We start from the raw sequence: 26883 nt of genomic DNA, 5'->3' as shown, positions 1-26883 counted from the left end.
ATTTAAGTTTTCCTAGTGCAAGGTAAAAAATCCATTTTATCTAGAAGTGCCTTGTCTCTGCAAAAAAAAAAAGTTGTCTCAGAACTCTGGAGGAAGCTAAGCTGACTTTTCCCGTCTCCCTTCGCCTCCCCCCATGGCACCCCCGCCTCCCCAAAGCTGAGTTGTGTCACGGCTGCACGGAGGCGATGAAGAGACTTGAGTACTCTCTGGGATGCTCATCTGTGACAGACGCGTCCCCGCGGCCTCCCGAGGCCCCTCTTGAGACCCTCGTGTGCAGCGTGACAGATGCTGGGCAGGCCGCTGGTGTGCCGTAGCCAAGGCTGCAGGCTCCCTCACCCCAAGCCATGAACGACACCAGCTGGGCCGAATGGAAGCCCCTGAACACGAGCAGTGGCCCCGTGAATGTGTCCGAGCATCACGCCTGCCCGCTGGGATTCGGCCACTACAGCGCGGTGGACGTCTGCATCTTTGAGACGGTCGTCATTGTCTTGCTGACTTTTTTGATCATCGCCGGGAATTTGACGGTCATCTTCGTCTTCCACTGTGCGCCGCTCCTGCACCACTACACCACCAGCTACTTCATCCAGACCATGGCCTACGCCGATCTCTTTGTCGGAGTCAGCTGCCTGGTTCCCACCCTGTCCCTGCTCCACTACTCCACCGGAATCCACGAGTCTCTCACCTGCCAGGTGTTCGGATATATCATCTCCGTCCTGAAAAGCGTTTCCATGGCATGTCTTGCTTGCATCAGCGTGGACCGCTACCTCGCCATCACCAAGCCCCTCTCCTACAACCAACTGGTCACCCCTTGCCGCCTGAGGATCTGCATTGTTTTAATCTGGATCTACTCCTGCCTCATCTTCTTGCCTGCCTTTTTCGGCTGGGGGAAACCTGGTTACCATGGTGACGTTTTTGAGTGGTGTGCCACCTCATGGCTCACCAGTGCCTACTTCACGGGCTTCATTGTTTGTTTACTTTATGCGCCCGCTGCCTTTGTGGTCTGCTTCACTTACTTCCACATTTTCAAGATCTGCCGGCAGCACACCAAAGAGATAAATGACCGGAGGGCCCGATTCCCCAGCCACGAGGTGGACGCCTCCGGTGAGACTGGCCACAGCCCCGACCGTCGCTACGCCATGGTCCTATTTAGAATCACTAGTGTTTTTTACATGCTCTGGCTCCCCTATATCATTTATTTTCTCCTAGAAAGCTCGCGGGTCTTGGACAACCCTGCACTGTCCTTCCTGACCACCTGGCTTGCTATCAGCAACAGTTTCTGTAACTGTGTGATCTACAGCCTTTCCAACAGCGTTTTCCGGCTCGGTCTCCGAAGACTGTCAGAGACCATGTGCTCGTCATGTATGTGTCTGAGAGATCGGGAAGCACGAGACCCAAAGCCTCGGAAGCGGGCTAATTCCTGCTCCATTTGAAGAGACTCACACAGTACACCCAGTGTCACCTGACCACGAGTTTGGATCGGATCCTCGATGCATCTGGAAATTTGCCACTACACCAATACTTCCTTGAAGACTTGACTATGAGCTGAAGGGACTGAAGATTTCTCTCCCCCCTCACCCACACCTTTGCCCTTTTCATGGAAAACAAAAGAAACTTAAGGGGTGTGTAGAGAGTAAACTCATGAGATAATTACAGCGTGTGAGTATAAAAGTCCAGTAAAGGGGAAAATTCAGCGCTGAGGATGCAGACGTTATCTCAGATTTTCCCCAGGACAATGAGCAAAGGCCCTCGGGGCTCTCTTTGTCTCTCTCTGGCTGAATTCTCTCCTATGTCTGTGTCTCTTCTCTCTGTCTCTACTGCCCTAACTCTCTTTGTGTTTTTGGAAGTTGATCCTTACATCAGTTGCCCTTTATAGAAAACTGCTATATACATTGTATGTGGCAGAGTAAATATACTAATACACAGAGTATATGAGTGTATTTCATGTCTACTTTTTGCATCAAGGTGGGCATGAAATACACTGAACTGTAATCCATGAATGTCCAGTCTCTCTGGAGTCTGCTTAGTAAGCCTTGTAGTTCCGTCCCTGCCACACGGTATGTTGGTTATGTTTTTTATATCATGCACAGCATACATTTTCTGCTACGAACAAAAAGAAGCAGTAATTTTGTGTCTTCTAGGTAAAATGATCCATGTGTTTTTTTTTTCTCCCCTCTTCCTAACGGCTTCCTGCTTTTTATTTATTTATTTATTTTTTCTTTTCATTTTTCTTGATTGCTTTTCCCTGGTACCTTCATCTAGAAGTATCTTAGCTGATTACAGAATTGACTTTATAGAGCAATCATAACATTAATAATTTATTCCTTCCAACAAGGCAATCTATAGCCTGTTAGGGAGAGTGTATTAAATATTTGTAATGATTTTTGAAAAATTTTTTGTTCAGATTTATTTAAAATTAGCTCCTGTGTCCAAAGTGGTGTTTTCCCCTCCCACCCTCTCCCCCATTTTAAAGCTTTGTTTTCTTGAAGAAAATCCTCAGATTTTTCCAGTATAATTGCAGTATACTTACCCAGAAGTGTCACCCTTAAAGCTACTTGATATGTCTTTTTTTTTTTTAAGTGAAATATTATTACCCTTTTTGTGGTAGGTCTACAAAGCTTTCTGTTAATGCCCACTAATCATTTGTGTGATATGCATTTGCATATACTGTATTTTTTACAACAAAAATGTAAAGTATGTATCTGTGCCTAATGTTTTCTTAGTATTATATATAGATCAGTGTTGCTTAAATTACCAACATTGGTAAAAGTATACAGAAACTTCTTTTAAGAAAAAAATACTTTTGTGTAGTTGTTATTTAGGTATTTATATTAGAACAAGCTGCATTCTTAGTGCTGCTGAGAAAATAATATACTAATCGAACACAGGTAACGGCTGTCAGTATTTTCTTTTGTAATGATGTTTTCAGCTTCAGAGATCAAATTAACTTATTTTTTAGTGTGCTACATGAAGTTGTTTAAATTTTCAGAGGTTGAAATGTAGCAAAATGGCATTTTGAAGATTGAAGCAGGTATAAACAGTAAAACATCTGAATCTTACTTTTTTTTTTACCATAAATTTCTTGCCTGACAGGTATTTTAAAGTTTATATCATATTACTGAGTATTTTCCTTCTCAGCATTTTTGATTTGTTTCATGAAATGCATTTAATGAAATGTGCCTATGACTTCACATTGGGAGCCCACCATGTTTGCACACTGGGGGTTTGACTTTAGAGGTCCTTTAATAGAAATGTTACCATTTTATTGAAGTTATTTTGAACCCTTGTGTATTTTTAAACATGTAAGATAGATTTCAATGAAAAATAAAATAGTATTCTATATGTCACAATGAGACTTTGCTTCACTTTAATGAGAATAGTAGATTAAGAGTTGTTGGGGAACCACAATTGAATTCTTTTACACTTCTGTGGTTTGAATTGTTTAGATTCTGTCCTGTCTCCTGTTCACTAGTGACATCTTTGTTAAATTTAAATGTGGCTTTTAATTTTAGACTAGTGCAAGGGAAAACAAAATTTGAGGGAACGTAACATTGCCAGCTTTTCAGTCGTCACAAGTAGAACCTTGAACATTATGTATATTTGCTCATCAGATTCTAGTTCCCTTGGTGTGGAGTAAAAATGCAGTTAGAAAAAAAAACCAGTAGAGTTTCTGTGCAGAAAATCTGAAACTATATTTATTTTTATTGGACTTTTCCTCAGAATAGGTGCAGGAACCGTGTTAAATTTTACATGAAACACTGGATACTCATTACAACAGGGACTGGTCTTATTTCTATTTTAGAGATGAGGAAACTAGAGGAGAAAAGTGATTTTTCTTACGACTTGTTGGCCTTGAGTTGGCCTCCATGTGTAACTTTTGCTATACTGCTATACCTGACTCGCAACCCAGTCCTTCAAACTTCACCTTTTTGAGCTTTCTTTTTTGTTACCGAAATCTTCTGCTTCAATTATTTTATTATTATTATCTTGTTATGTCTTTTCCTTTGATTCTTACAAATCTGTTTTGCAAAACAGCAATCTGAAAATCCCAAGTTTGCCAGTTTATTGTGTAACAGTGGCCAGAACTTACTCCTGTTCTATGCTCAGGACTAACCCTGGTGGTGCTTGTGGGATCATATACACGTTCAGAGATCGAACCCAGGCTGTCCGAACCCCTGAACCTGGAAACTCTCTCTGGCCCCAAATTACATTTGTAAACATGGAGGCCTCCTCCTTCTGAGCGGCTGGTTCAGTGGCTGGCCCCTCTGTGTTGGGTTGGGTGTATGTGTGTGTGTGTGTCTGGGGAGGGGCCATGCCCAGTTGGGCCTTGAACATGCTAAGCATGTGCTCTTGACACTTGAGCTGTTTTCCGGGCATCAAGAAAATGATATTTTGTAAACGATTTAATCTGTTGTGTATTAGTCTTCTAAAATAGCACTTTTCACATTTGTTTCAAGGCAGCTCTTGACTTAAAACTAGATATTTGTAAATATAGAAAGTTTTATTTTTGAAAGCTCATTTCCCAGGAATAATTATTCATGAGAACATTTGAGATTTAAAGACCTCCCAGCAAACAGCTGGTAGGATGAGACAGTCAGGGACGCTTTTGAGACTCTCCTGCCCCCCGTTTGGAGTATATTAATGAGGACTAAGCATCTTCTTCTCAATTTGCTAGTGGAAAAAGGACTTTAGAAATGGTTGGCCATTTGTTTGCATTTTAATGTTCTTCTTTACTGAAACTTAAGCTGGGAGGGTACAAAAATGAATGATTCTCTGCACATCCGTCATTTATCATATGAGTTTAGAAAAGTGAGGTTGGTGCTGTCATTGCTGCTGTTTCTGTTTGTTTTCAGCCCAGACCCAGTTGTACTGGAGGCTCCTTTCTCGTTTGGTGTGGAGGGCCATGTGATGCCAGGGCCCAACCCAGGACTCCGTGCCGTCTTCCTTACTCTAGTTGTTACTATCTTAAAGACCTTTCCTCTGTCTCTGACCCAGAAGCTAATCATTACATGTGAAAAAAAAAAAGAGATCAATAAGTGATGAAGATGATTATGTTGCAGAGAGATAGTACAGCAGGCAGGGTGCTTGTTTTTTTCACAGCCAACTGGGTTCAGTCCCTGTCACTGCCTGTGTTTCCTGAGAACCCCACCAGGAGTGACCCCTGAGCATGGAGCCAGGAGAAATCTCTGAACACAGCCGAGTGTGGCCCCCCACACCCTGCAAAAAAAAAAAAGTGACAATTTCTGTGTGTAGCATGCAGAGCAAAACTTGAGTAGGGAAGACCCAAAATCACTAGACCCAGACACAGAGATCAGCTTTATTTGACCTCTACAGGAAAGAATTCAAGAATGTCAGAGAAATAAAGCCTAGGAAAAGGTTTATTAGAGTATAGAGGGCACTTAAGGCATAGAGCAAGCAGTTTTATGGAGAATACACTCACAGGAGTGCTGGCATACTCTTAAGAGAATAGTGCTGTTGTGACACAAGTTTCTAGGTTACAGAGATGGAGAAACGGGCCGTAAAAAAGGGGCAGAAGATGCATGTTATTTCCGAGAAGAGGGAGGGCTAGGCTTGATTCCCTAGTCGGGCTCCCATGCAGATCCTGACCGTATTTGCACACTTCCCACGGTTGTTGTGGCAGTTGTAAACAGCGTGGCTTCAGGTCACAGCTGCAGCTGTGCATGCGAGGCCTTACCTCCTGTTCTTCGTCTCTGGCCCAAGACTGTGGGTTATTTTTAAACCACTGAATTTTGGCACTGCTGGTCTGGCTCTCTCTGTTGGTGCTAACTTCGGTAACGCCTTATTGTCTTGTGTGTGCACAAAGCTGGAGTTTGAGAAAGGTTTAGCACGCTTCCCACATTCTAGTTTCATGCCTCTCATGTCGATGGATATCCTTACTGGCTCTCATGGTGTGGTAGGATATTTTCTCAGAGGAAACGTTTGAGGTGGGTGGTTTGGAATGGAAAGTCATCAAAACTTGCGCTTCCCAGGGATAAGAACCCTAGATGGGGTTTCGGTAAGATTTTTTCTGAGCTGCAGACCCATCATGGAGTTTCTACAGTGGCGAGTGGAGTCCTTGTAAGCACGTGGATTTACCCAGTGGACAAGTCAACACTTGCTTAAAGAGAACATCTAAGGCCTTGCTTCTTAAACTCTGGGTCAGGACCCTGCAACCACAACCCTGACGTGGTAAACAACTGGGCCGCCGTGAAAGGTTTCTGAACCGGCAGTGTCCAGAAATTTAGATCCAAATCGAACCAGCTAATGTGAGGCGTTTCTGGCTTGCTGTGTTTCCTACAAGTGAGTCGCAAGTTGGGGAAAGATATCAGAATCCTCGGTCTCGGGCTGCTGGGAGTTCTCACCTTCTGTTCTAGTCCTGTCTCTCCCAGCTCTCTGCCTCATGAGTGCTCCGTGTGGAGTGGCTTCCCGGGGCTCTGCTGAGCCGAGGGCTCAGTGCTCTCTAACCCGTTAGTCATGTATTTGTTGTGTTGAATGGAACTAAATCTCCTGTTCACTGCATTTTTTTTAAAGACCGTCTTGGCTAAGGTTTACTGAAGCAGCATTATCGAAGGGAAATGGGCAGGCACTTTTCAGAGTCCTCTTGAAGGAAGTCACATACCACTTCATTCCTCCAGTGAGTGGTGACAACCCGACACCCATTGCCGCGTGTGAGGCGTTGTATGTCAGGGAAGCTCAGTTGAGACACAGTGCTCACGATTTCCACTAGGACGGGTCGTGTCGGCACAAAGCCAGTTCCTCAGCTCTCTGGAGGAAAGTGGCCAGTGCTGTTTCACGGTGAGCCACCCATGTCTCCCCGCCATCTGCGCATCCCTGCTGCTGCAGTAACTCGGGGTCACACACGTCCTAGCTGTACTTGGTAGGAGGTTGCTGTGGGTTCCTTCAGTGTTTGTAACACATTCCTGACCTCTGTGCCCACTTTTCCCCTTGCTGTGTGTGTGTGTGTGTGTGTGTGTGTGTGTGTGTTGCCAGACTCTTCCGTTTCAATGCTTACAACTCACCTGGATGTGGTTGGCTGGAGAGTGACGTTCTATGGCAGCACCAAGCTGCAAAGGCCGTTCTCTGTATGTGTTGCCAGCATTGAGGGTTGAACTCAACCCCGTGTTTGCAGGGAAGGTGCTTTTTGCAACTGAGCCATCCCTGGGCCCTTTCACCCATATCACTCAGGGGAAGGTTGGTCTCAGATTAGGAAGCCCTGAGTCACCCGAGTTCCCAGATACCAACCAAGGGTCAGTTGTGTAGGAATAGGCAGGGCAGCCTCACACCTGCTTTGTCAGTTCTTTTCTGGTCACTGTTGTGTGGACATGTATTCGGCTGTGTGTAAAAGTTTAATTGTTATAGGTTGTTTGTGTGATAGCTTTCCTGGAGTTGTCACCAAAGAAAGTCATTCAGGTCCTTTTATCCTCATCGCAATAACCTTGAAGGCCTTTTTGTCAAGCTAGGACCCGGTGTGATAGCTGTAGACTGCTTGTTGGTAATTCACCTTACCACTTGTGTTGATTTTGTTTCTAAATAACAGTGTTGGTTGTATAATTGTGATAATAACATTTATCTTTCCTTTTCATAATTGTTACTAATTGCAAAATATTTACTAATTTTCTACTTTCCAGATTTCCAAATGACTAAATAGCTAAAATGCCATGTACTTGATAAAATGTTTTTCTCTAATCATTATTGTTGTAACCCCTAACAGTTGTGTAGTTTTGAGAGGGGGAATTGGCAGCGACTCTGACAACGATGTGAATTGCAATTTGGGAAAAAAATACCCAACTGAATCTTCATGATTTAAATTTTGTGACTTATAAGATCTTAAAGAATATCTTTCAGTCGAGATTTTTAAGAAGATCAAAGATAACAATCTTTGGGGTTTTTATTTCAGTGCAGTTCTTTTGATGCCAGATAGCTGATTGAGTGTCATTTTTAAATGATTCTTACAGAGTGTGTCTTTTTGGATGCATTGCCTATCTCTGCTTTATTGTTCTCTTTACATATTTTTTGCAGAAGGCCCATCCATTCTTGGGAATACTTTGCCAAGTATTTTGAAATGGAGTTCACTTAATCTGGGTTTGTGTCTTTTCTTTAATCATATATATCTAGCTTTTCCTATTCCAGTTTTCTCTAAAAAAGTGAAATATGGACAGTTACAAAGGAACCCCTGAGCATCTCTGAGTGTGACCCGAAAAGCAAAAATAAAATTTAAAAAAAAAAGGAGAAATCACCCTTTCTGTTAACCCTTTTTTTCCTGTGTCCATCCAGAGGTAGCTAACCCCATGACTTATTTCATAGCCAATACCGAGGGAAAAAAATTTGATTCCTTGATATCGATTTGTCATTTCAGCCACTTTGCAATCAGGTCTAGATAGGAACTCTGTGGTCACCAGGTGAAAGTAATCGTTCTGAATCTGATCAGGGTTCAAGAGCCCTTCTGAGTGGATTTTGAGCAATGAAACCCAGGGCCTGAAAATATTCCAATGATGGTGAATCTTCGGGTTCTGTCTGCATTCTGTTAGTTCTGCCGTGTCGGAGTTCTCCTCACTGTCTGCGTGGCCATCAAGCTGGTCTTTTCACCCCTCTTGGCTTGACTTCATCTGGCGACCAGTGCGGTTCGACTGTGGTTGCTCCGTGTCTGTTTGGGGCACACTGTCTCCTGCAAACACAGGACCGTGCTGCTGTGTATGTGTCATGTGTGCTAGGCATGTGCCCCAGCTTCTGTACTGTCTCCAGACTCCTTAGATACATGTTGATAAAAATGTAAATGAAAGCAAATATTTGAAAAAATTAGAAATACAGCCATTCAGAGTTGTGGGCCTGATCTTTCTGTCTCTGACCCCGTACTGCTGTGCCCTGGGGTCCCCAAGTCTCTGCCTGGTGATGCTGAGGGAGCAGATTGGTGCTTTGAGATCAAACGCAGGGTCTCATACATGCTAGGCACATGCTCTGTCACATGTACTATTTCTCTGACCCCCAAGTTTCTAAAACTTTTTTCTGATAATGTGCACTTTTATCAGTGGATATTAAAGGCAAACAAAAAAATTGTGAATTCCTTAATATTTTTAAAGACTGGTTTTTTTCTTTTTGCCTTTTTGGGTCACATCCGGTGATGATGCACAGGGGTTACTCCTGGCTTTGCACTCAGGAATTAATCCTGTCAGTGCTCAGGGGATGCTCAGAATCAAACCCGGGTTGGTCGCGTGGAAGGCAAACGCCCTACTGGCTGTGCTATTGCTCCAGCCCCCGAGACTGTGTTTTTTTTTTGTTTTGCTTTTTGGGTCACACCTGGCAATGCACAGGGGTTATTCCTGGCTCTGCACTCAGGAATTACTCCTGGCGGTGCTCAGGGGACCATATGGGATGCTGGGAATCGATCCCGTGTTGGCCACATGCAAGGCAAACCCCCTACCCGCTGTGCTATCTCTCCAGCCCCAGACTGTGTATTTTTAAATAGCCGTTGTGTGCAACTTTTGCAGATATTTTGTTATTGTTTGAGTACCACTAGAAACACAAATTAAAACAAGAAAATGAACTTTGGCACTATTAGGAATTATACTTCGTTAATGAGGGATTTGCGGTGTTCATGATATCTGAGAGGAAGGATTTGACAAGATAATTAGTCTTTTCTCTTACCTGAGTGTTTTCATTGCTGAAATCCTCCATGAACTCCAAAGCAGAATCTATCTCTGTCTTCAGCAGAATGGCCCACAAAGCTTCAAGGCATCTGACACAATCCCCTTTATTTTAAGGAAGAGCAAGCCGTTTTGAGAAGCATTTACCTAGGCCTAGAAGAGCTTTTCAGCCCCAGGTCACCATGTGTCCTTCTGAACATCAGCCCCAAGGAGCAGAGAGCATCCTCTTAGATCGAATTGGTTATTCGTGATCAAGCAAAAGGTGTCCACAAAGATATTTTGGTTATTTTTGATAACACGGGTCCTCTTGAAATTTGGGATGTAGCAGAAACTAAGAGATAACTTATCTACGAGGTACATCTACCAAATTCCAAGAGTAGTAGTGACCCCTGAGCACAGAGTCAGAAGTAGGCCCTGAGCACAGCCGAGTGTTGGATGTGACCCATTGCCTCCCCCCCCCCCCCCCCCCGCCATCATAAAAAATTGCGTGTGGTTCAGAGAGGTAGGACAGCGAATAAGGTGCTTTCTGTGCATGCAGAAGACCTGGATTCTGTTCCCTGCACTCCATATGGTTGCTTCCAGGAGTGATCCCTGAGCTCAGAGCCAGGAGGAAGCCCTGAGCATTCCCAGGTGCTCTTCCCAAAACCTATTAAAACTATTGTTTGGATGCCAGATAAAATGCAAAAGCTATTCTAGGTTTGCTTGCGTTCATAAACTCAGCTTCTCATCTGTATGTGTGAACTACAGCCAGACTGTTTGTCTGAACAAACGATATTGCAGCCTAAAAGTATTCTGTTCATAAGCAAATAACTTGCATTCTGCTTCTAAGCATATTAGAACACTTCTTATTTATTAGTATGTTTACATATAGTAATTAGGATTGTTTAACTTGAACTTCTTTGGTAATTTGATTGTTTAAACTTGAACTTTAATTTTTAACTTCTAAACATTTATGCTTACAAATCTTGTTTCTAGCATAGAAAATTGGATATAGTTTGTTTTGAATTTAGTGTTGATTCAAAGTGAACAAAGAAGTGGTAGCAATTTGAGCATTCTCTGATACTTGCTGACTTTAGCATTCTTTTCAAACTTTGTTCTAATGATCCTGAAATGGGGGAGAAATAATACTTTATTTTTTAAAAAATTTTTTAATTAATTAATTTATTTTTTAATTTTTAATAGTGAGACATCATGAGGTAGAGTTGCAGACTTACACATTTTTGTGCTTGGGTTTCAATTGTACAATGATCAAATACCCATCCCTCCACCAGTGCCCATTTCCCACCACCACGGATCCCAGTATCCCTCCCACCCCCCCCACCCCCCCCATCCCACCCTGCCTCTGTGGCAGGGCATTCCCTTTTGTTCTCTCTCTCCTTTTGGGTGCTGTGGTTTGCAAAAGAGGCAATGGGTGACAATCATGGTCTATAGTCTATGTATGGTCTATAGTCTACTTTCAGCATGCTTCTCTCATCCTGGGAGGATCCTCCCAACACCCTTTATTTGGTGCTCCCTTCTCTATCTGAGCTCCCTTTTCCCCTAGCATGTGTGGTTGGCCTCCAAGCCATGGAGTAAAATTCCTGGTACTAATCTCGGCCACTTTTGGGTGTTGGTCTCCTATTTTGTTACTATATGTTCCCCAGATGAAAGCAATCTTTCTGTGTCTATCCCTTTCTTTCTGAGTCATTTTGCTTAACATGATACTTTCCATGTAGTACTACTCGTATGTAAATTTCATGACTTCATCTTTTCTAACAGCTACATAGTACTCCATTGTGTAAATGTACCAAAGTTTCTTTAACCAGTCATCTGTTCTTGGGCACTCAGGTTTTTTCCAGATTCTGGCTGAGAAATAGTACTTTAATGTGGGAAATTGATATGGCATTTCATGGTTCTTTGTGTAATGAATGCTTTTTAAAAAAATTTTTTTTAATTGAATCACTGTGAGATAGACCCTTACAAAGCTGTTCATGATTAAGTTTCAGTCATACAGTGTTCCAACACCCATCCCTCCACCAGTGTACTTTTCCCAGCACCAACCAGTGTCCCCAGGTTCCCTCCCATCACCCCCTTCTCAGCTTTCTGTTTCTGTGTCTATGACATGTACTTTCTCTCTCTCTCTCTCTCTCTCTCTCTCTCTCTCTGCACTGTGATTTGCAATATGGATACTAAAAGGTTATCATGTATATCCCTTTACCTACTTTCAAAACTCTGTCCTTGTCTCCAGTACGATCATTTCCAACTATGACTGCTCTTTAAAGCTGAAGATAGCCCTGTACCACTGTCCTGTTGTTTATCGATTTCCTAGAGCAGGCATCAATAATGTCTCCATTTGTCCTAGCCCTGAGATTTTAGCAAGTGCCACATTGGAGGCTCCTTCAGGGTCAGGGGAATGAGACCCATCATTGTTACTGGGTTTTGGCATATCGAATACTCCATGGGGAGCTTGCCAGACTCTGCCATGTGGGCAGGATACACTCGGTAGCCTGTAGGGTATCCAAGAGTGAGAACTAGACAGTAAGAGGCCGCGCACTTCTGGGAGCTGGGTTTTCCAGTCCCTGGGTCTTGGCTTTTGTTGGGATAACACAGCGCCGGGGGCAGTTGGTGGGAGTAACGCCAAGCTACTGGAAGATGGGGGATCTGGGTAGAGGAGGCCCAGTCCCGATCTGAGCAGGCTTGGAGATTTCAGCCCCGGGTCCCGCACACCTGGGTTCTTCGGCTGGTTCCTTCATGCGTGAGGCTCATCCGAGCGTGTAGAGATTGGTCTTCAGCATGGCTGTGGCTGTTTCTGAAGGTCTTCAGCTGCCGGGGCTCTGCTCAGGACGGGGAGGGAAACTCAACCCGCCCCCCTCCCAGGGGCCCTGGTGAGGAGAGCGAGGCGCGGGGGCAGGATACAATGAAAAAATTCCTTTCTGAAAGGCGCTGGCTAGAATGCCAGTGCAGTATTGGTTAGTGAGGAGCAGTGGCCCGGTCTGCACATTTTCTCTCTTCTGTCTCATTGCCTCAGGCAGAGGGCGCATAATTTAATGTAATATGTCACTAGTGAAGATCATAGCTTCATTGACTCCCTATTAGCCTTAAAGACTCTTCCTTGGATAATTGGAAGTGGGTGAGTAGGTACCTTAAGTGTTGCTGAGTGGATGGCTGCATTAAAGCTTCCCTCCAACATCCTAATCAGGGTGTTTGCACTTTTTTCTGGGAATATATCCTAGGAATTATAATATAATTATAATATTACAATATATGCCACATGACCCTAACCCTAACTCCTCATACTTACAGAATGTCACAAGACTAGTTAGTTCCCAGGTATGTTACAGTTGTCCCTCAAGTTAAGGAAGTTAGGGTGACTTGGAGAGTATCCTGCTGAAAGAAGCTGAGAGGGATGGATAGAGAATGGTCTCTGTCATCCATGGGATAGAAAGTAAGGGAGCAATAGCCAAAGGCAGTTAGTTTGTCTTCAGAGCCTGAAAACTGGTCAATAAAATTGAGCTTAGGGGCCAGGGTGATACTACAGGGGGAGGGCACTCGCCTGGCATGTAATTCCCAAAAAGTAATTAAAGTGTGAATTGAATTAAAGTAGATTGCGACCCCCTCATCATTCCATATTCCATCCCCTGAGCCCTGCTAGGAGTAATTCCTGACTTTAGAACCAGGAGTAGTAACCCTTGAACACCACTGGCAAACCGACCCCTTACCAAAAAAGCCCCAAACCTGAGTTGACCATTCTGGTAGCAGTAGGTTGGGAGTCCCTCAAGAGGAGAGGATGGTGTTAGAACATCCTATGTGTTACACCCTGTCATTAACAGTAACTCATGTCTGGAAGCAAAAGCAAGAGCTCGAATTTCAGATAACAAGTAAGTTGTTCATCATTGTAGTTTGAGAAGAATTCCACAAGTATTTCATTCTAAGTTAATTTTTTAAATGGGCAACTCTCATAATTTACAGCTACCTATTCATCTGCTCATGTCTTTTTTCTGTTTTAAGGATGTAGGTGGTATTCATAGAATACCTAATTGACTCTGTACAAAAACAAAAGCGTTGTACAGAGGTTTCAGGCTTTAAATAATCGTACCAGAAGCCAGTGTTTAGCAAACTGTAATGTTATCCAAAGTGATTTAGAGCTTTGTTTAGGATAAATCCATTCTGTGCTTAAATTTATTATCTCATTTATTTACCAATTTGCATATGGTTTTGCAATTTAGAATTTTTAAGTAATCAGAACTGTACCCCAAAAGGAATTATGGTGTGAAATGAATTAAAGCAGATTATAAACAAGGCCAGCCCTGAACAGAAATGTGAGATTACTGAGGTGTGATTACATCAAACCCTTTCTGCTCCTCTCACCTCTGGAACAGATTTCCTCATACTATCTCTGGATGGTTTTGTTCACTGCCACTGTACCCCTCCACTGCCATTGCACCTTTCTGAGGTCTGTCTTGCTCTTGAGAATTTCAGGGTCTTAAGTAGAAACAGTTTAGAAAACCATCATGACCCAGTATGCAGTGTGTGCTATGTGAAAAGGGGTATCTTTGACACAAAATATTTTTAATGCAATCTATTTTATTTTCTTGTATCACTTGTCCTCCTGTTGCTCATCGATTTGCTCATCGATTTGCTCATCGATTTGCTCAAGCGGGCGCCAATAAAGTCTCCACTCGTCCCTGTTGCGTGCTAGTGTAGCCCAATGGCGTCTTCTCACTCCAGGAACATGAAGAGCCTCAAACCGTTCATTCAGGGTTTTGACAAATCTGACCAACTCATAGATGGGTGGCCCGGCGTTCTTTTGATGTCCCGTGGAATCCAGTGGGTAACAGCTCTAGTCCAGTGTTATATTATTTTTTATATTATTTTTTAATTTTATTTTATTTTATAAAGTTGTTCACAGTAATTTATTCCATTTAATATTCGAACACCAACCCACCACCATTACACCTTCCCACCACCTTATTTCGATGTTTCCACCCTGACCTCCACACCTTACCCCCAGAGCAGAACCGAAATAATTTATTTTGTATTGCTTATTATGAATAATCTACTAAAAATGATCCCAAAAAGTTTCCTTAGAGGAACATGTGTGAAGATTGTTGTATCTCACCCTGGAGACATTAAGCCCTCCTAGAAGAGATTACTAATGTGTTGTTTTTAAAGGTTAAGCCTGACACAAAGTATTTTATATTCATAGAGAGAATGTGAACCAGAGATAAGTTCTGCCTGGTGGCAAAGGGAAAAACAAAAACTAACAAAGACAAATGTCTAGTGCAAATTAGCCTCTCAGGTAGTCATCTCTAGAATAAGGATGTGGATTACAGTACATATGGAGTGACTTTCTTTTCTTTTTTTTTTTTCTTTTTGGGTCACACCCGAGGATGCACAGGGGTTCCTCCTGGCTCTGTACTCAGGAATTACCCCTGGCAGTGCTCAGGGAACCATATGGGATGCTGGGAATCAAACCCAGGTTGGCCGCGTGCGGGGCAAATGCCCTACCCGCTGTGCTATTGCTCCAGCCCCATGGAGTGACTCTATTGATAACCGAGGGCTGAAGCGATAGCACAGTGGGTAGGGCATTTGCCTTGCACGTGGCCAACCTCCGCCCCTCTCGGAGAGCCCAGCAAGCCACCGAGAGTATCCTGCCTGCATGGCAGAGCCTGGCAAGCTCCCCATGGCGTCTTTGAGATGCCAAACACAGTCACAACAAGTCTCACAATGGAGACATTACTGATGCCTGCTCGAGCAAATCGATAAACAAAGGGAGGACACTGACAGTGCTTGATAACCTAAGCACTGCACCTTTCAATTCTCAGTATTAATAGCTCTTAACACAGAGTCAGCACTGGGGAGAAAAATGTACAGGATCTTTAAACAAACCCACAAAATGTGATTGTGTGCCGGGAATTTGTCAGTTTTCTCACTTACTCTGTGTAAATGGGCCTTTTCCTACTGGAGCGTCTTACCTCTTTCCCTTTGAGTAGGCCTTGGTGTTCTTTAAAGTTTCAGTTGAATGGTTCAGTCTTGCTTGTTTGGAGGTTCTAGCAGGGGAGCGCAGCTACTCGTATACCCTTGACCGAAGACCGGTCCGTCTCTATTCGGGGAAGGCCGTCCTCTTTGACCTAGCGAGCGCGCAGCTTCGGGAGGGACACACATGGAGCGGTGAGGGAGGAAGGGGACACCCGCCTTGCCAGCCAGATCAGCCGAATCAACCCTGGCGATCAATGGGGTGACAAATGTCGCAGCCAGATCGCCTTCACATCCGCAGGTGCCTTGAGAGGGGAGTCTGCAACCTTCCTCCACCCGCTGGGCCACCCAGTGCCTTCGGAGGCTGAGGACAGATGAAAGCCCACAGAAGGGGGAGGCCCCCCCCCCCCATCTCCACTCCACACAGCAATCGCCTAACAGCACCCAGGACGTTCTTGATCCCTCCAGGGCGGGAAGTTATTCCTGCCACCTAGGTTCCCGGGGGGAGCCTTGGCCTTCAGGCTACAGCGGGGAAGGGATCTTTGCAGGGAAGGACAGTTCGTTCTAATTCTGCCCAGGTCTTTTTCTAGTGCTGTCATTTTCTCTCACAGAAAAGACTTTCAGGGGGAGAGGAGTAGGGAAATAAAATAATTTCGAGATTATCAGGAAGGAAAGAGAGGGTTGGAAGTGGGGGGGTATTTTACAGCTCAGGCCGAGACGCGGGCTCTCTCTACGCCGGAAGCGGAAGTGCTTCTCTGCCATGGCAGAACTGGTTTTCTAGGGTTTCTTCTGAGTCAGCCTGTGTGGGGCCTTTCCTGGGGAGAAGGGATCTTGCCAAGGCGTTGGCTAGTGGGGGAGTTGGGGAATTTCCTTGTTCACCGTCGTGTCCTGTGACACCCCTTCTCTCTTGGAGCAGTTCAGCTGTTCCTAGATGACACTGGTGCCAGTTAGTCTTAGCGGGCCACCAGTTCCTGTGTCCACAAAGTGTGTCCACGGTAAAGCTTTTTGACTACACAGGACTAGTGACAAAGTAACTTCTTTAAGTCCTGTTTGGTTTCATTATTTCTCTAAAACTCATGATCAGTTTCCCAACCCCCTTAACTACAACTCCCCGCAGCCTACTTCAGTTTCTCTAAATTCCTTCAATTCCTTCTCTGTTCTAGGTCCCTCTCACCCCCTTGCTGCACTTAGTAGGTCTGTCTGCATGTCCACAGTGTCTTGAACTTCCATCCAGGGCTTTAGACTCTTCAGGTTTATTGTGTATTTGTCATTCTCACTAGACTGTTAACTCCACCAGGGCAGGGACTGCCTTTTTTTCCCTCTCCCACTGCATTGCCAGAGCCTGGCAGAATGTGTATTTGACCAGTGCTGTCTAAATAACATTTGTATATACAAAGGCAACACTAGATGTGTCAAAATGTATTTGATTTAAGCAGATACAAAATACTGTTTTCAGGTTCTTTGCTGTTGAAGTTTATAAACCTACCCAGTATGACATTTAATCATAGCTTAGAGGCAGTATGCATTCTTTAATAATAAAGTCTACTTTTATTTTAAATAAATGGCTGAAATTTATCAAATTCCAAACTTGTCATTTAGTCGACAGCAGTCTGATTCACCTTTAAATTTGAATTTAAATGTTCCTTGGAAGTTGTCATGTCGTATGGTGACCGCTATTTTTTAAGAAGCGATTTTGATTTTTTTTTTTTTTTGCTTTTTGGGTCACACCCAGCGATGCACAGGGGTTACTTCTGGTTCATGCACTCAGGAATTACTCCTGGCAGTGCTCGGGGGACCATATGGGATGCTGGGAATTGAACCCGGGTCGGCCGTGTGCAAGGCAAACGCCCTACCCGCTCTGCTGTTGCTCCAGCCTCAAGTAGCGATTTTATTGGAAGCAAAACACTATCAAAGTCTAGTATTTTTGAGAGCATATATTTAGAAAATTAATTGTGTATGTAATTTTTTTAAAGAGAAAATGAGATTGATCTGTTTTTTTGCTTTTGAAAATAGTACTGTGCTCTGTTGGAGACTTGGAAGGATTTATCTAGAATTAAGTAGGCTTATGTCTGTTGTTGGGTTCCTGCAGATAAAACCATAACCACCTTCAGCTGGGCTGCTTTTGTGTTGATGGACTGTTTTTCCCTTGGGCCAATAGATGCTGTTTCTTTTAAGATAAGGTCTTGGTGGGAAAAGAAATTGCTTCTGTTTTGCTGCTATTTAAAGCACTGTGGAATCAGTTGGTAGATTTGGGCTCTGTTCATCTCGTCCGTAGGTGAATTATTATTGCTGCTGCTGTTAGGTAAGAGAAAGTTCCTCTGAGATCATTTCTGTAAAGTATTTATAATTTACTAGAGGTTTTATGGGTTTCCATGTGAAATGAAATACTTCTCTGGCTGGATGTTTGGGCCTGCGTTTATATTTGGTTTCAGAATTTTAACCACTAGATTGTTTTGCTTCAGGTTTTTATGATTGAAGTTAATAAAGCTCATTTTTTGATTTCACTTTCATTGTTAAAGTCAAAATGTGAAGTTAGCTAGTAGGAAGAATTCCTAGCAGCCAAAATCCTTGGTCTTTTATTTATTGATTTTTTTTTTTTTTTTGGTTTGGGGCCACACCCAGTTGGGCTCAGGGCTTACTTTTGGCTCTGCACTCAGGAATCACTCCTGACAGTGCTCCGGGGTTATATGGGATATCTAGCATTGAACCTGGGTTAGCTGCATATAAGGCACAAGTGCACTACCCATTGTGCCATCTCTCCGGCCCAATTCTTGGTTTTTAGACAATTTACTTTTCAGTTACTTATCCCCCTATGTTGTTATCCCTGATTGCTCTCAGCCTCCTTCTCTGTGGTTTCTGTTAACCCAGGGGTCAGGGTTTGCTAAGATACTTGTTTCTCTCATTTTCCCATAGCTTAGAATAAGGGAAGAGGTTCTGTTACATACACAAGTGAAGGTCGGAGAGATTTGGCCGATTCTTGTTTGGTTCATTTTACTAAGTTGCTCCACTTCTGCAGGGAGAACATCTTCGCTTTCAGCTCTTGTCCCATTCATTCTGGGTCTCTTTCTTCACAGACCGTACCACAGTGGCCTGTGGAGACGACTCTTTCACTAGATAAGAGTGTATTAATGCGCGCTCATAATTAATTTTTTTGTTTAGCTTTTTGGGTCATACCCAGCAATGCACAGGGGTTCCTCCTGGCTCTGCACTCAGAACTAGCAGTGCTCGGGGAACCATACGGGATGCTGGGAATCGAACCCTGGTCAACCGTGTGCAAGGCAAATGCCCTCACCACTGTGCTATCGCTCCAGCCCCTGACTAATGCCTTTTGAGAATCACTTTATTAGTGTGAGGAAAGGACACAGGAAAGCTAAGGAACTCCCATCTGGAATTTGGAACTATTTGGAAGAAAGTAGAATTGTATTGATCTGCTTTTTGGGTTTGTTTTTTCCTTCTCTCATAACTGCACTGTTTTGTGTAAATTCTTTGTCCCGTGTACTCCCTTTTCCAGTTGGGTTTTGGGACTGTCTATGTCATGTCAGTACTGTTTTCCCACTTTTATCTCCTGAGTCTTCCTGCTACTCAGATTTTGGTTCTCTGAGCCTGTTCCTTATGCTCTTTTCTCTCACCTGGCATCTTCTGACAGATTCCCTGGCTCTTCACTTTTTTCTCTGATAGTCCAGCAAAGTCTGCTTATAAGAAGCCTTTTGAGCAAAAGGTTCTGAGAATCCTGTGTTGGTTGGCTATTGATGTGCGAACTGAAAAACCCAACTAGCCACTGTTGTCTGTGCTTGAGTACCTCTGTCAGTGCCAGGGAGTTACATACTGCACTGTTAGTAATTCTGACCATGATCGCCATCAGAATACTTTTCTGCACTGATTTCTTGCTCAGAGGTTTTATATAGTGATTGTATTATATAATAAAGTGAAGGTATAATGAAATTCCTGAAAGTATGCTGCCTTATTTCAAGGTTTGATTTATTTCAAAATTCTATTAGGTTTTTTTCCCTGAGGAAAATTGAAATTTATTAAAATTATTAGGAAACCAGTTATATATTTGGGGGACCCAGGGAAGGCCTCCCAGGTGGCACACAGGGACGTGGGGACCACTCTCTCTGATTCTTGGCCATCTCTCTGGACCAGCGGCTCGGTAGGAGGGTCTGAGGATGCGATACTGTGGGACCTGCTTGTTGGCTCTGTCACCTGGTCACACTGGACACCTCCAGGCCACGCCCAGCTAAGTTCAGGGGACCATGTGGTGCTGCTGATGGGATTGAGGTTGGCCACATCACAGGCAAGGCATGTATCTTCTTTTTCCTGTTCTGATTTCAGAAAATAATTTTTCATATTAATATTTAAGAGAAGGGAAGGAAGACAGGGTAAGTTCCTGGACTGTGCGAAGGATTTCTAAGATTGAATTTTCTAGTTACATTTTTTTGACTTTATGGTTTGTTTTGTTGCTTTGGCTGTGTGTGGTGGGCGGGGAGGGGATTAGGGGGTGGTTGTTCCTGGTGATACAGTGATCTGGGACCACGCTGAGTTGAGGATGGAGTCTCACCCTCCCAAATGCAAACAAGCACAGTAACCTTTGAGCTTTCTCCCCACCTCAGCTATTTCCAGTCTCTAGTTTTAGGACTCTAGTCATTCATGTATTACAATTTTTAGACCGCTTGTAACTTCTGGGCAGTACGGAGGCCCAATCAGAAGGATAAAATGTGGGGGTTTGGAGTATCAGCATCATTAAATCCAGATCTCTAATTTTCCTGTGAGTATAAGATGTCCAATGAGATTAGGCTGTTCTGTGCTTAATGTAAGTTGTTTGTGTCAGTGACACAGTGTTCATTTTATTTTTGCATCCTGTTGCTTATGTGCAGTTCAGTTCAGATAGTGTTGGCTTCTAATAGAAGCCAGTTAACAATGTAGTGGGCTGATGTGAGCCATTATTGTGTGCCCAGGGACCGTGCTTAGGCTGCAGAATGAGGAGGGCAGAGTTCCTAATGCTTTTTTAGTGTGAGAAATTGGTTGACAATTTTTAGTGTTTTACCTAATGGTGTCCTAAGTGCAATTAAAAAGGAAGGATAGGAACTAAGGTTTAACTAAGTTCCAGTGACTGTAATTATCTCATTGTTTACCATAAATATTACTGGTGTAAATATTACTAACCACAGTTTCATTTCTTGGCAAAGCTTGACCACTATGTGAGGAGAAAAGGAGCAATAGTGTGTAGTTCCAATGAAAAAGGCTGAATGTTTGTCAGGGCCTAGAATTATCATAGATGATTTGGAAGATATTAGCAGGTAAGGTAGGAAACGATACTAGTTGGTTACTGAGTGGACCACAGTGAAAATGATTTGATTCCTTAAAAGAGCATTTTCTGTTATTGAAATTCAGGAAAAAACATCTCCAGTTGTAATTGTACTTCTAGATTTCTTAATGTTTACTAGGGCAGGGACCGAAATTTGGGAAAGCACAAAGCTTTTGTGTCCTTTGAGATTCTCCATTTTCTAAATTGCTTGATCTTTCTACCTCATTTACTTTTATCACTTGGTGTTTCCTCCCTATACATTCATAAAATCTTTTTAGTTGCTTTTCAGTTGGGCACATATGGCACTATAAGAAGATTTAGTTGTTCAATGACAATTGTAGGCTGTCATTGTTGGTTATTAAAAGAATTCTAGGGAGAGTAGCTCTGAATACTAACATTTAGCAAAATGTTAGTAAAATTTAGTAAAGTGTAAAATGTTCTTTAAGCATAACAATTTTCTCTTGTATGTCTCTAAGACATTTGATGCTTTCTCTTGTATGTCTCTAAAACATTTGATGCAACTTCTTGAAAGAGTTTGAGTGGGTAAGGATATACTCATTAAAAAATACTTAGCATCATATAGAAACTCATGAGAAAAAAACTTCTGGATTTCTTAGGAAATTTTCATTTTTTTCTTAAGTTTGAATTTTTAGTAATGATGGAACTGATCTTAAAGATAATAAAGTTTTTATACCTAAATTTATATCTGAGGTTCTACTTGATAGGTTTATCACCTGTGATGGTCTTTGAAAACTGTTAATCGAAATAAAGATGTATGCAGTATTGTATATTAACTATAATAAATGAAAGTTATGTTAATAAAACTGTACATCACAAATTTCAGTTTGTCATATATATTTTTTTTTGCTGGGGGCCCATACCTTGCGATGGTTATTCATAGCTCTGCACTGAGGAATCAGCCCTGGAGGGCTTGGGGGAACATATAGGTAGGGTGCTGAAATCAGACCCACTGTACTAGCTCTCTGAACCACTTTATAGTAAAATACTATACATCAAAGTAATTTCTAGATATTGTGAATTTTTATAAGTAACATGCACTTAAAGTACAGGTAAGAAATATAAATGAGGACAGAAGTGAGGACAGAAGCAGAATACCAGTCGCCAGAGTCAAGAAACTGAGGGATTCCTCTTGGGGGAAAGGGTGTTTCCAGAAGAAAAGACTCGCAAAGAAATCACAGTTCCCTGCTCTGTCAAAATCAGTGACATATGCTTCTGCCACTCACACAATACACAGTGAACTTTGTTGAAGCTTGTGAATATTATTAAGAAGCAGGTATAAAAAATAGAAATAACTTAAAAGAATTAAAGATAAAAAAAATTAGATGTAGAGAGGGATGGGACAATTGTCTACCTTTTTTCTTTTAAGCCTAATAATACTATTTTAATACCTTAGGTATTGATTGTTTTGGTCTTTACAGCATTGGTAATATTTGTTGGTGCCAGGGATCTCAATACATGGTCTTACACATGTAAGGTGTAAGCTTTATCACTGAGTTGCAGCTTCAGGCCCCTGCAAAATGACTTTAAAATGAAATTTTAAGGAGCTGAGGGTGTGGCTCAGTGGGCAGCCTTGTGCTTAGTTGCCAGTATTACAAGAAATCATTTTAAAAATTAAAAATGTTAACGTCAGAATTTGGAGGGTACTTACATTGTATTACTAAGAAGTGCAGAATTTAGCCTGAACAAAAAAGTGTCAGAGGGGCCTGAGAGATAATAGAGTGGATAAGGCCCTTGCCTTGAATGCAGCTGACCCAAATTCAATCCCCAACATCCCATATGGTTCCCTAAGCACCACCAGTCCTGAGTGCAGAGCCAGGAGTAACCCCTGAGCATCACCAGTATGGCCTCAAAATAAAACAAGGTATCCGAGATACCATACAGATATATGTTAATGCTAAAGATGGATGTTTATAAAGAATGCATTTCTTTTTCTGTCAGTTTGTAGTCAATATCTGTTTTGGGGGCATCTCTCGTAGGTGATTGATACTGATAGCCTCTGTTCATCTATTCAGTGCCCTTGGTAGTTTCAAAACTTGCACATAGAATAGCACAGCGGGTAGGGTGTTTACCTTGCACGTGGCTGACCCGGGTGTAATTCCCAGCATCCCATAGGGTCCCCCGAGCATCACCAAGAATGATTCCTGAGTGCAGAGCCAGGAGTAACCCCTGTGCATTGCCGGGTGTGACCCAAAAAAGAAAAGAAAAAAAAAACAGAAAACAAAACAAAACAAAAAAACACCCTTGCACAGAAACTTTCTGCTTTTTCTCAGAAGCCAGAAAAACACTGGTTTCATTAATGAAACAATTTTTCTTTCATTTTCTTTTGGTATTTTTGAAAATTGACAGGTTTGGGGCTGGAGTGATAGTACGCAGGTAAGGGGTGCCTAACCCAGGTTCCACTCTCAGCCCCCACTAGGGTCCCCTGAGGTCCACCAGGAGTGATTCTGGAACACAAAGCCCAGAGAACTCCCTGAGCACTGTTGGGTGTGCCCCATCCCTACCGACAAGAATATCTTAATAAGATCTGATAATGAGAACTCTATCTGACCTTACATCTTCCAGGCTTCAAATTCTTCTGCCTAATAACGCTCGTCTCCTCTTTGTAATACAGGCACCCAAAATGAGAGGGCGAAATATTTAAAAATTATTCATGATCGGAAGATGAGAACATGAATCTTTGGTGTTGCCACCCTTTTAAGTTTTTTTTGGGGGGGGGATGCTGGGGATCATACCCATGGCATCACACCTAAATCTTAGCCCCTAACCTTCCACCTAATATTAACGTAGTCAAGGACACTTCTGCATGTGTTCTGACACAGGAGTAACCGTTAGTGCCATCTGCATGCAGTTTTAAGCATACTTGTGAATCACGGTGCTGTTTGACCTGGCTCCCCAGAATGGCATTGTTGTGTGATTAATGATTACTGCCTCTAATCAGACCAGACAAGACAGGAGCAATATTTATCTCCCAGCTCAAAATTAACGTTTTATGGGACTCTACTTCATATGCAGCTTTTCAAAATCCACAGGTAAGTACCAAGAAAGATGGCTGTCCACATCCTCTGATGTTTGCTAGTTGTGTCAAATCAGCGTTTGAAACCTGGGACAGCCTTCAGTGTATTATTATGTGCTACTAACAGGAACATTTGTGATTAGGAAAAGAAAAGAGCTATTTTAGGGCCAGGATGCATAAATATGTTAATGAAACACAAGCACATTACAACAGCAAGAAAAAAGCCCTATTTGCTGCCATGGTACCTTCCTGGGGAGGTGATATTTGTCAAAAGAACAGCAGGGGAAGCCGGCAGGACAGTTTCTGAGGCCTTGAGAACCTGGCTGAATCAGATGCATGCCCTTGGGCAATCAGGAAGCTCCCACCCTGATGACAATCTAATGCCATTGAATTTTGATTTGCTATTAAGTATCTCTAGGTGCTGCGTTTAATATTCCCCAAGGAGAGCCATCTGCCTCACAGTTTGCTCTCCAAGGCAGAAAACCTCAGTTTGTCAGGGCTTCGCAGCGTCAAATCGTGGAGTTGGGTTTCCACGAAAGGAATGCTCACCACTTGTGTGAGACTGTTGTAGCTATCCTTCAGAAGTCTGAAGTTTGTGAGTGCATGAGCAATTTGTGAGTTCGATGATACCTTGAATAAATTAAAGCGTTCCTCTCTCCTGGTTGCACTCGCATCTGGTTTGTGCACGTGGGAAAGACTGTCCTTTTCCACGGAATTAGAAGGGGAGCCGTATCTGCCCGAGTACTTGCTGTAAAACAAGGCCCCGGAACCCGTTTCTCTCTCTTTTCCTTCTAAACGCCACCACCCAGGCAGAGGTTCAGAACGCAGCTTTCTAAGGTGTGTTTCAGCAGGAGCATTCAGTATTCCTCGACACGCATTTCCTAAACCTGTTCGGTCCTTCTGTTTTGTGGTCTCCTTTTGTGTGAACTGATAAGATTGTGCATCTTGCTGTAGGAGCTTTACTTTTGTTCTTATACAGGTTCTTATTATTTCTGCAGTATTCTCTTTGGAAGAATCTTAATTGCTTTCTTAGCTCAGTGACAGCTTAGCAGGAGGAAAAGTGGTTCAGATGCGATGACATCTGATGAATTAGCTTGTCATTTGCAATTGTGTATTTATTTAGTCCAGTTCTCTGTTTGAGAGTTATCTATTTTCTCCTGGGAATACTGGGGAAAATGTTACAGAAGAGTTATTCATAGTTTTGTATCTGTGAGATACCTCTAGACCAAGGATATGTCATGGAAATTGCCACTTTTTAATTTGAATATTAATTTTCTTCAAATCCTGGAACTAATAATATTGCACATTATCGTTAAAGAACTATGACTCTGATATACAAAATGTGTTTTGTTATTTGTGTATAGTATTGTGGCTGGGTTAGTTGTATTTCTTTTTCTGGAAATGAAAAATGAACACATTTGAGTTTAATTGGAGTGACAGTATAATACCACTTTTTAAAAAAATTACAGGCAAAATTTAAATGTTCAGAGCACTATATAAATAGGAATGAACAGAGTCTATTCAGGACAAGGTAATTAGAGCATCTTTGGCTAGAAGATCTGAGTAAAAATAGCCTCAGATAGTGTTGGAGAAAGGTAATTAAGGCTTGAAGAAAAATGATAAAACGCTTCTGCTCAGATACCCTTTTAGTTTAGGTTCAATGCCTTACATTCCAAGTAGTGAACCCTAGGCTAGAAATCTTTATGTAATCAACACTAGTATGAGTGGACACTACTGAGATCATTATACTCCCCCTTTTGGTATCCTTGCTGAGGAAGAGAAAGGCAGAAAGGCATGATGTGGCATAGTAAAATAATAGTTTAGAAATTGACATTTCATTTGACATTTCAAATTGACAGTAGCATTTCTCTTGCTACTCCTTGTCTTATTTCAACTTTCCGTGTATCTGTATATGTAATCTTCTAGCTCCCGTCAAACCTCTGCTTTTCTAAATTTTCTAGGTAATAGAAAAGTAGGTATGTGAGGTGCCCAAGTGATAATACAGTGGGGAGGGACACTTGCCTTGCATGTGGCTGGTCTGGGTTAGATCCCCAGCACCTCACATGGTCCCTGAGCCTGCCAGGAGGGATTCCCTTAGCACAGAGCCAGGAGTAAGCCTGGAGCACTGCCGGGTGAGGCCCCAACACTCCTCACTCCCCCCCCAAAAGAAACAGCCAGACTCTGGTAACCGGAAATCGCTGTGTATTGCTGCTCTTCTTAACTATCCTTTATTACTCTCCATTCAGATCTTATGTACAAGTATCCATCTGTGAGCTGATTTGTCTTCCCCCTTGCCCTGAACCATCTTTTAGAAATTCCTTGTATGTCTACTATTAAAACTCTAATGATAAACATATTTCTAGTCTTGGAATCTTCTGGGCTGCAAAATCCATACAGGAAGTTTAGTTATATCATAGGCTAAAGTACTCCAAAGTGAAGCGTCATTTTTCATTCTCTCGAGCCCTTCTGCATCCTTCACTGTATTGTTTCATGACACTTACAGTTATTTCTGACAACTAAATGTTTGTGGAGGCTCCCATGCAGTGCTCAGGAGATCCAGGTCTCAACCAGTGAGTCTTGGCCAACTTATGAAATAGGTATTATAATGATCTTCTTTTACACTTGAGGAACCATAACTTACCACGGTTAAATAACTAGTCCTACTAAATATCGGGTGATATTTGGTGGTGGGAGTGGGAGTAGTGAAGAACCAGACTTTTTTTTCCCCTTTATTTTATTTTATTTTTTTTTTACAGTTGTAGATTTACAATTTTTTGTGCTTTGGTTTCAATTATACAATGATCAGATACCCATCCCTCCACCAGTGCCCATTTTCCACCACCATGGATAATATCCCTTTCACCCCCATCCCCCCAACCCCCCTGTCTCTGTGGCAGGGCAATCCCCTGTGTTCTCTCTCTCCTTTTGGGTGTTGTGGTCTGCAAAAGAGG

General features: G+C 42.6%; 2 protein-coding genes across 3 annotated transcripts in view; both read left to right on the top strand.

Moving 5' to 3' along the window:
• Nucleotides 1–26883, top strand: part of RABGAP1L (RAB GTPase activating protein 1 like) — a 393084-nt gene that overhangs the window by 127550 nt on the left and 238651 nt on the right. The gene's annotated exons all lie outside the window — the stretch shown is intronic.
• Nucleotides 340–1435, top strand: GPR52 (G protein-coupled receptor 52). Its single transcript, XM_056108618.1, has one exon. The coding sequence runs from the start codon at nucleotides 345–347 to the stop codon at nucleotides 1428–1430; it is 1086 nt and encodes a 361-aa protein (XP_055964593.1). The 5' UTR covers nucleotides 340–344; the 3' UTR covers nucleotides 1431–1435.

The sequence above is a fragment of the Sorex fumeus genome, unplaced genomic scaffold, assembly GCF_029834395.1.
Source record: "Sorex fumeus unplaced genomic scaffold, SorFum_2.1 ptg000226l, whole genome shotgun sequence".
Classification (NCBI taxonomy): domain Eukaryota; kingdom Metazoa; phylum Chordata; class Mammalia; order Eulipotyphla; family Soricidae; genus Sorex; species Sorex fumeus.
The sequence above is the reverse complement of the archived record's forward strand: the minus strand, read 5'-3'. Positions and strand labels throughout refer to the sequence as shown.

What these genes read in the sequence shown, in the direction of transcription:
- GPR52 (XM_056108618.1), top strand. Translation starts at nt 345, where the DNA reads ATGAACGACACCAGCTGGGCCGAATGGAAGCCCCTGAACACGAGCAGT.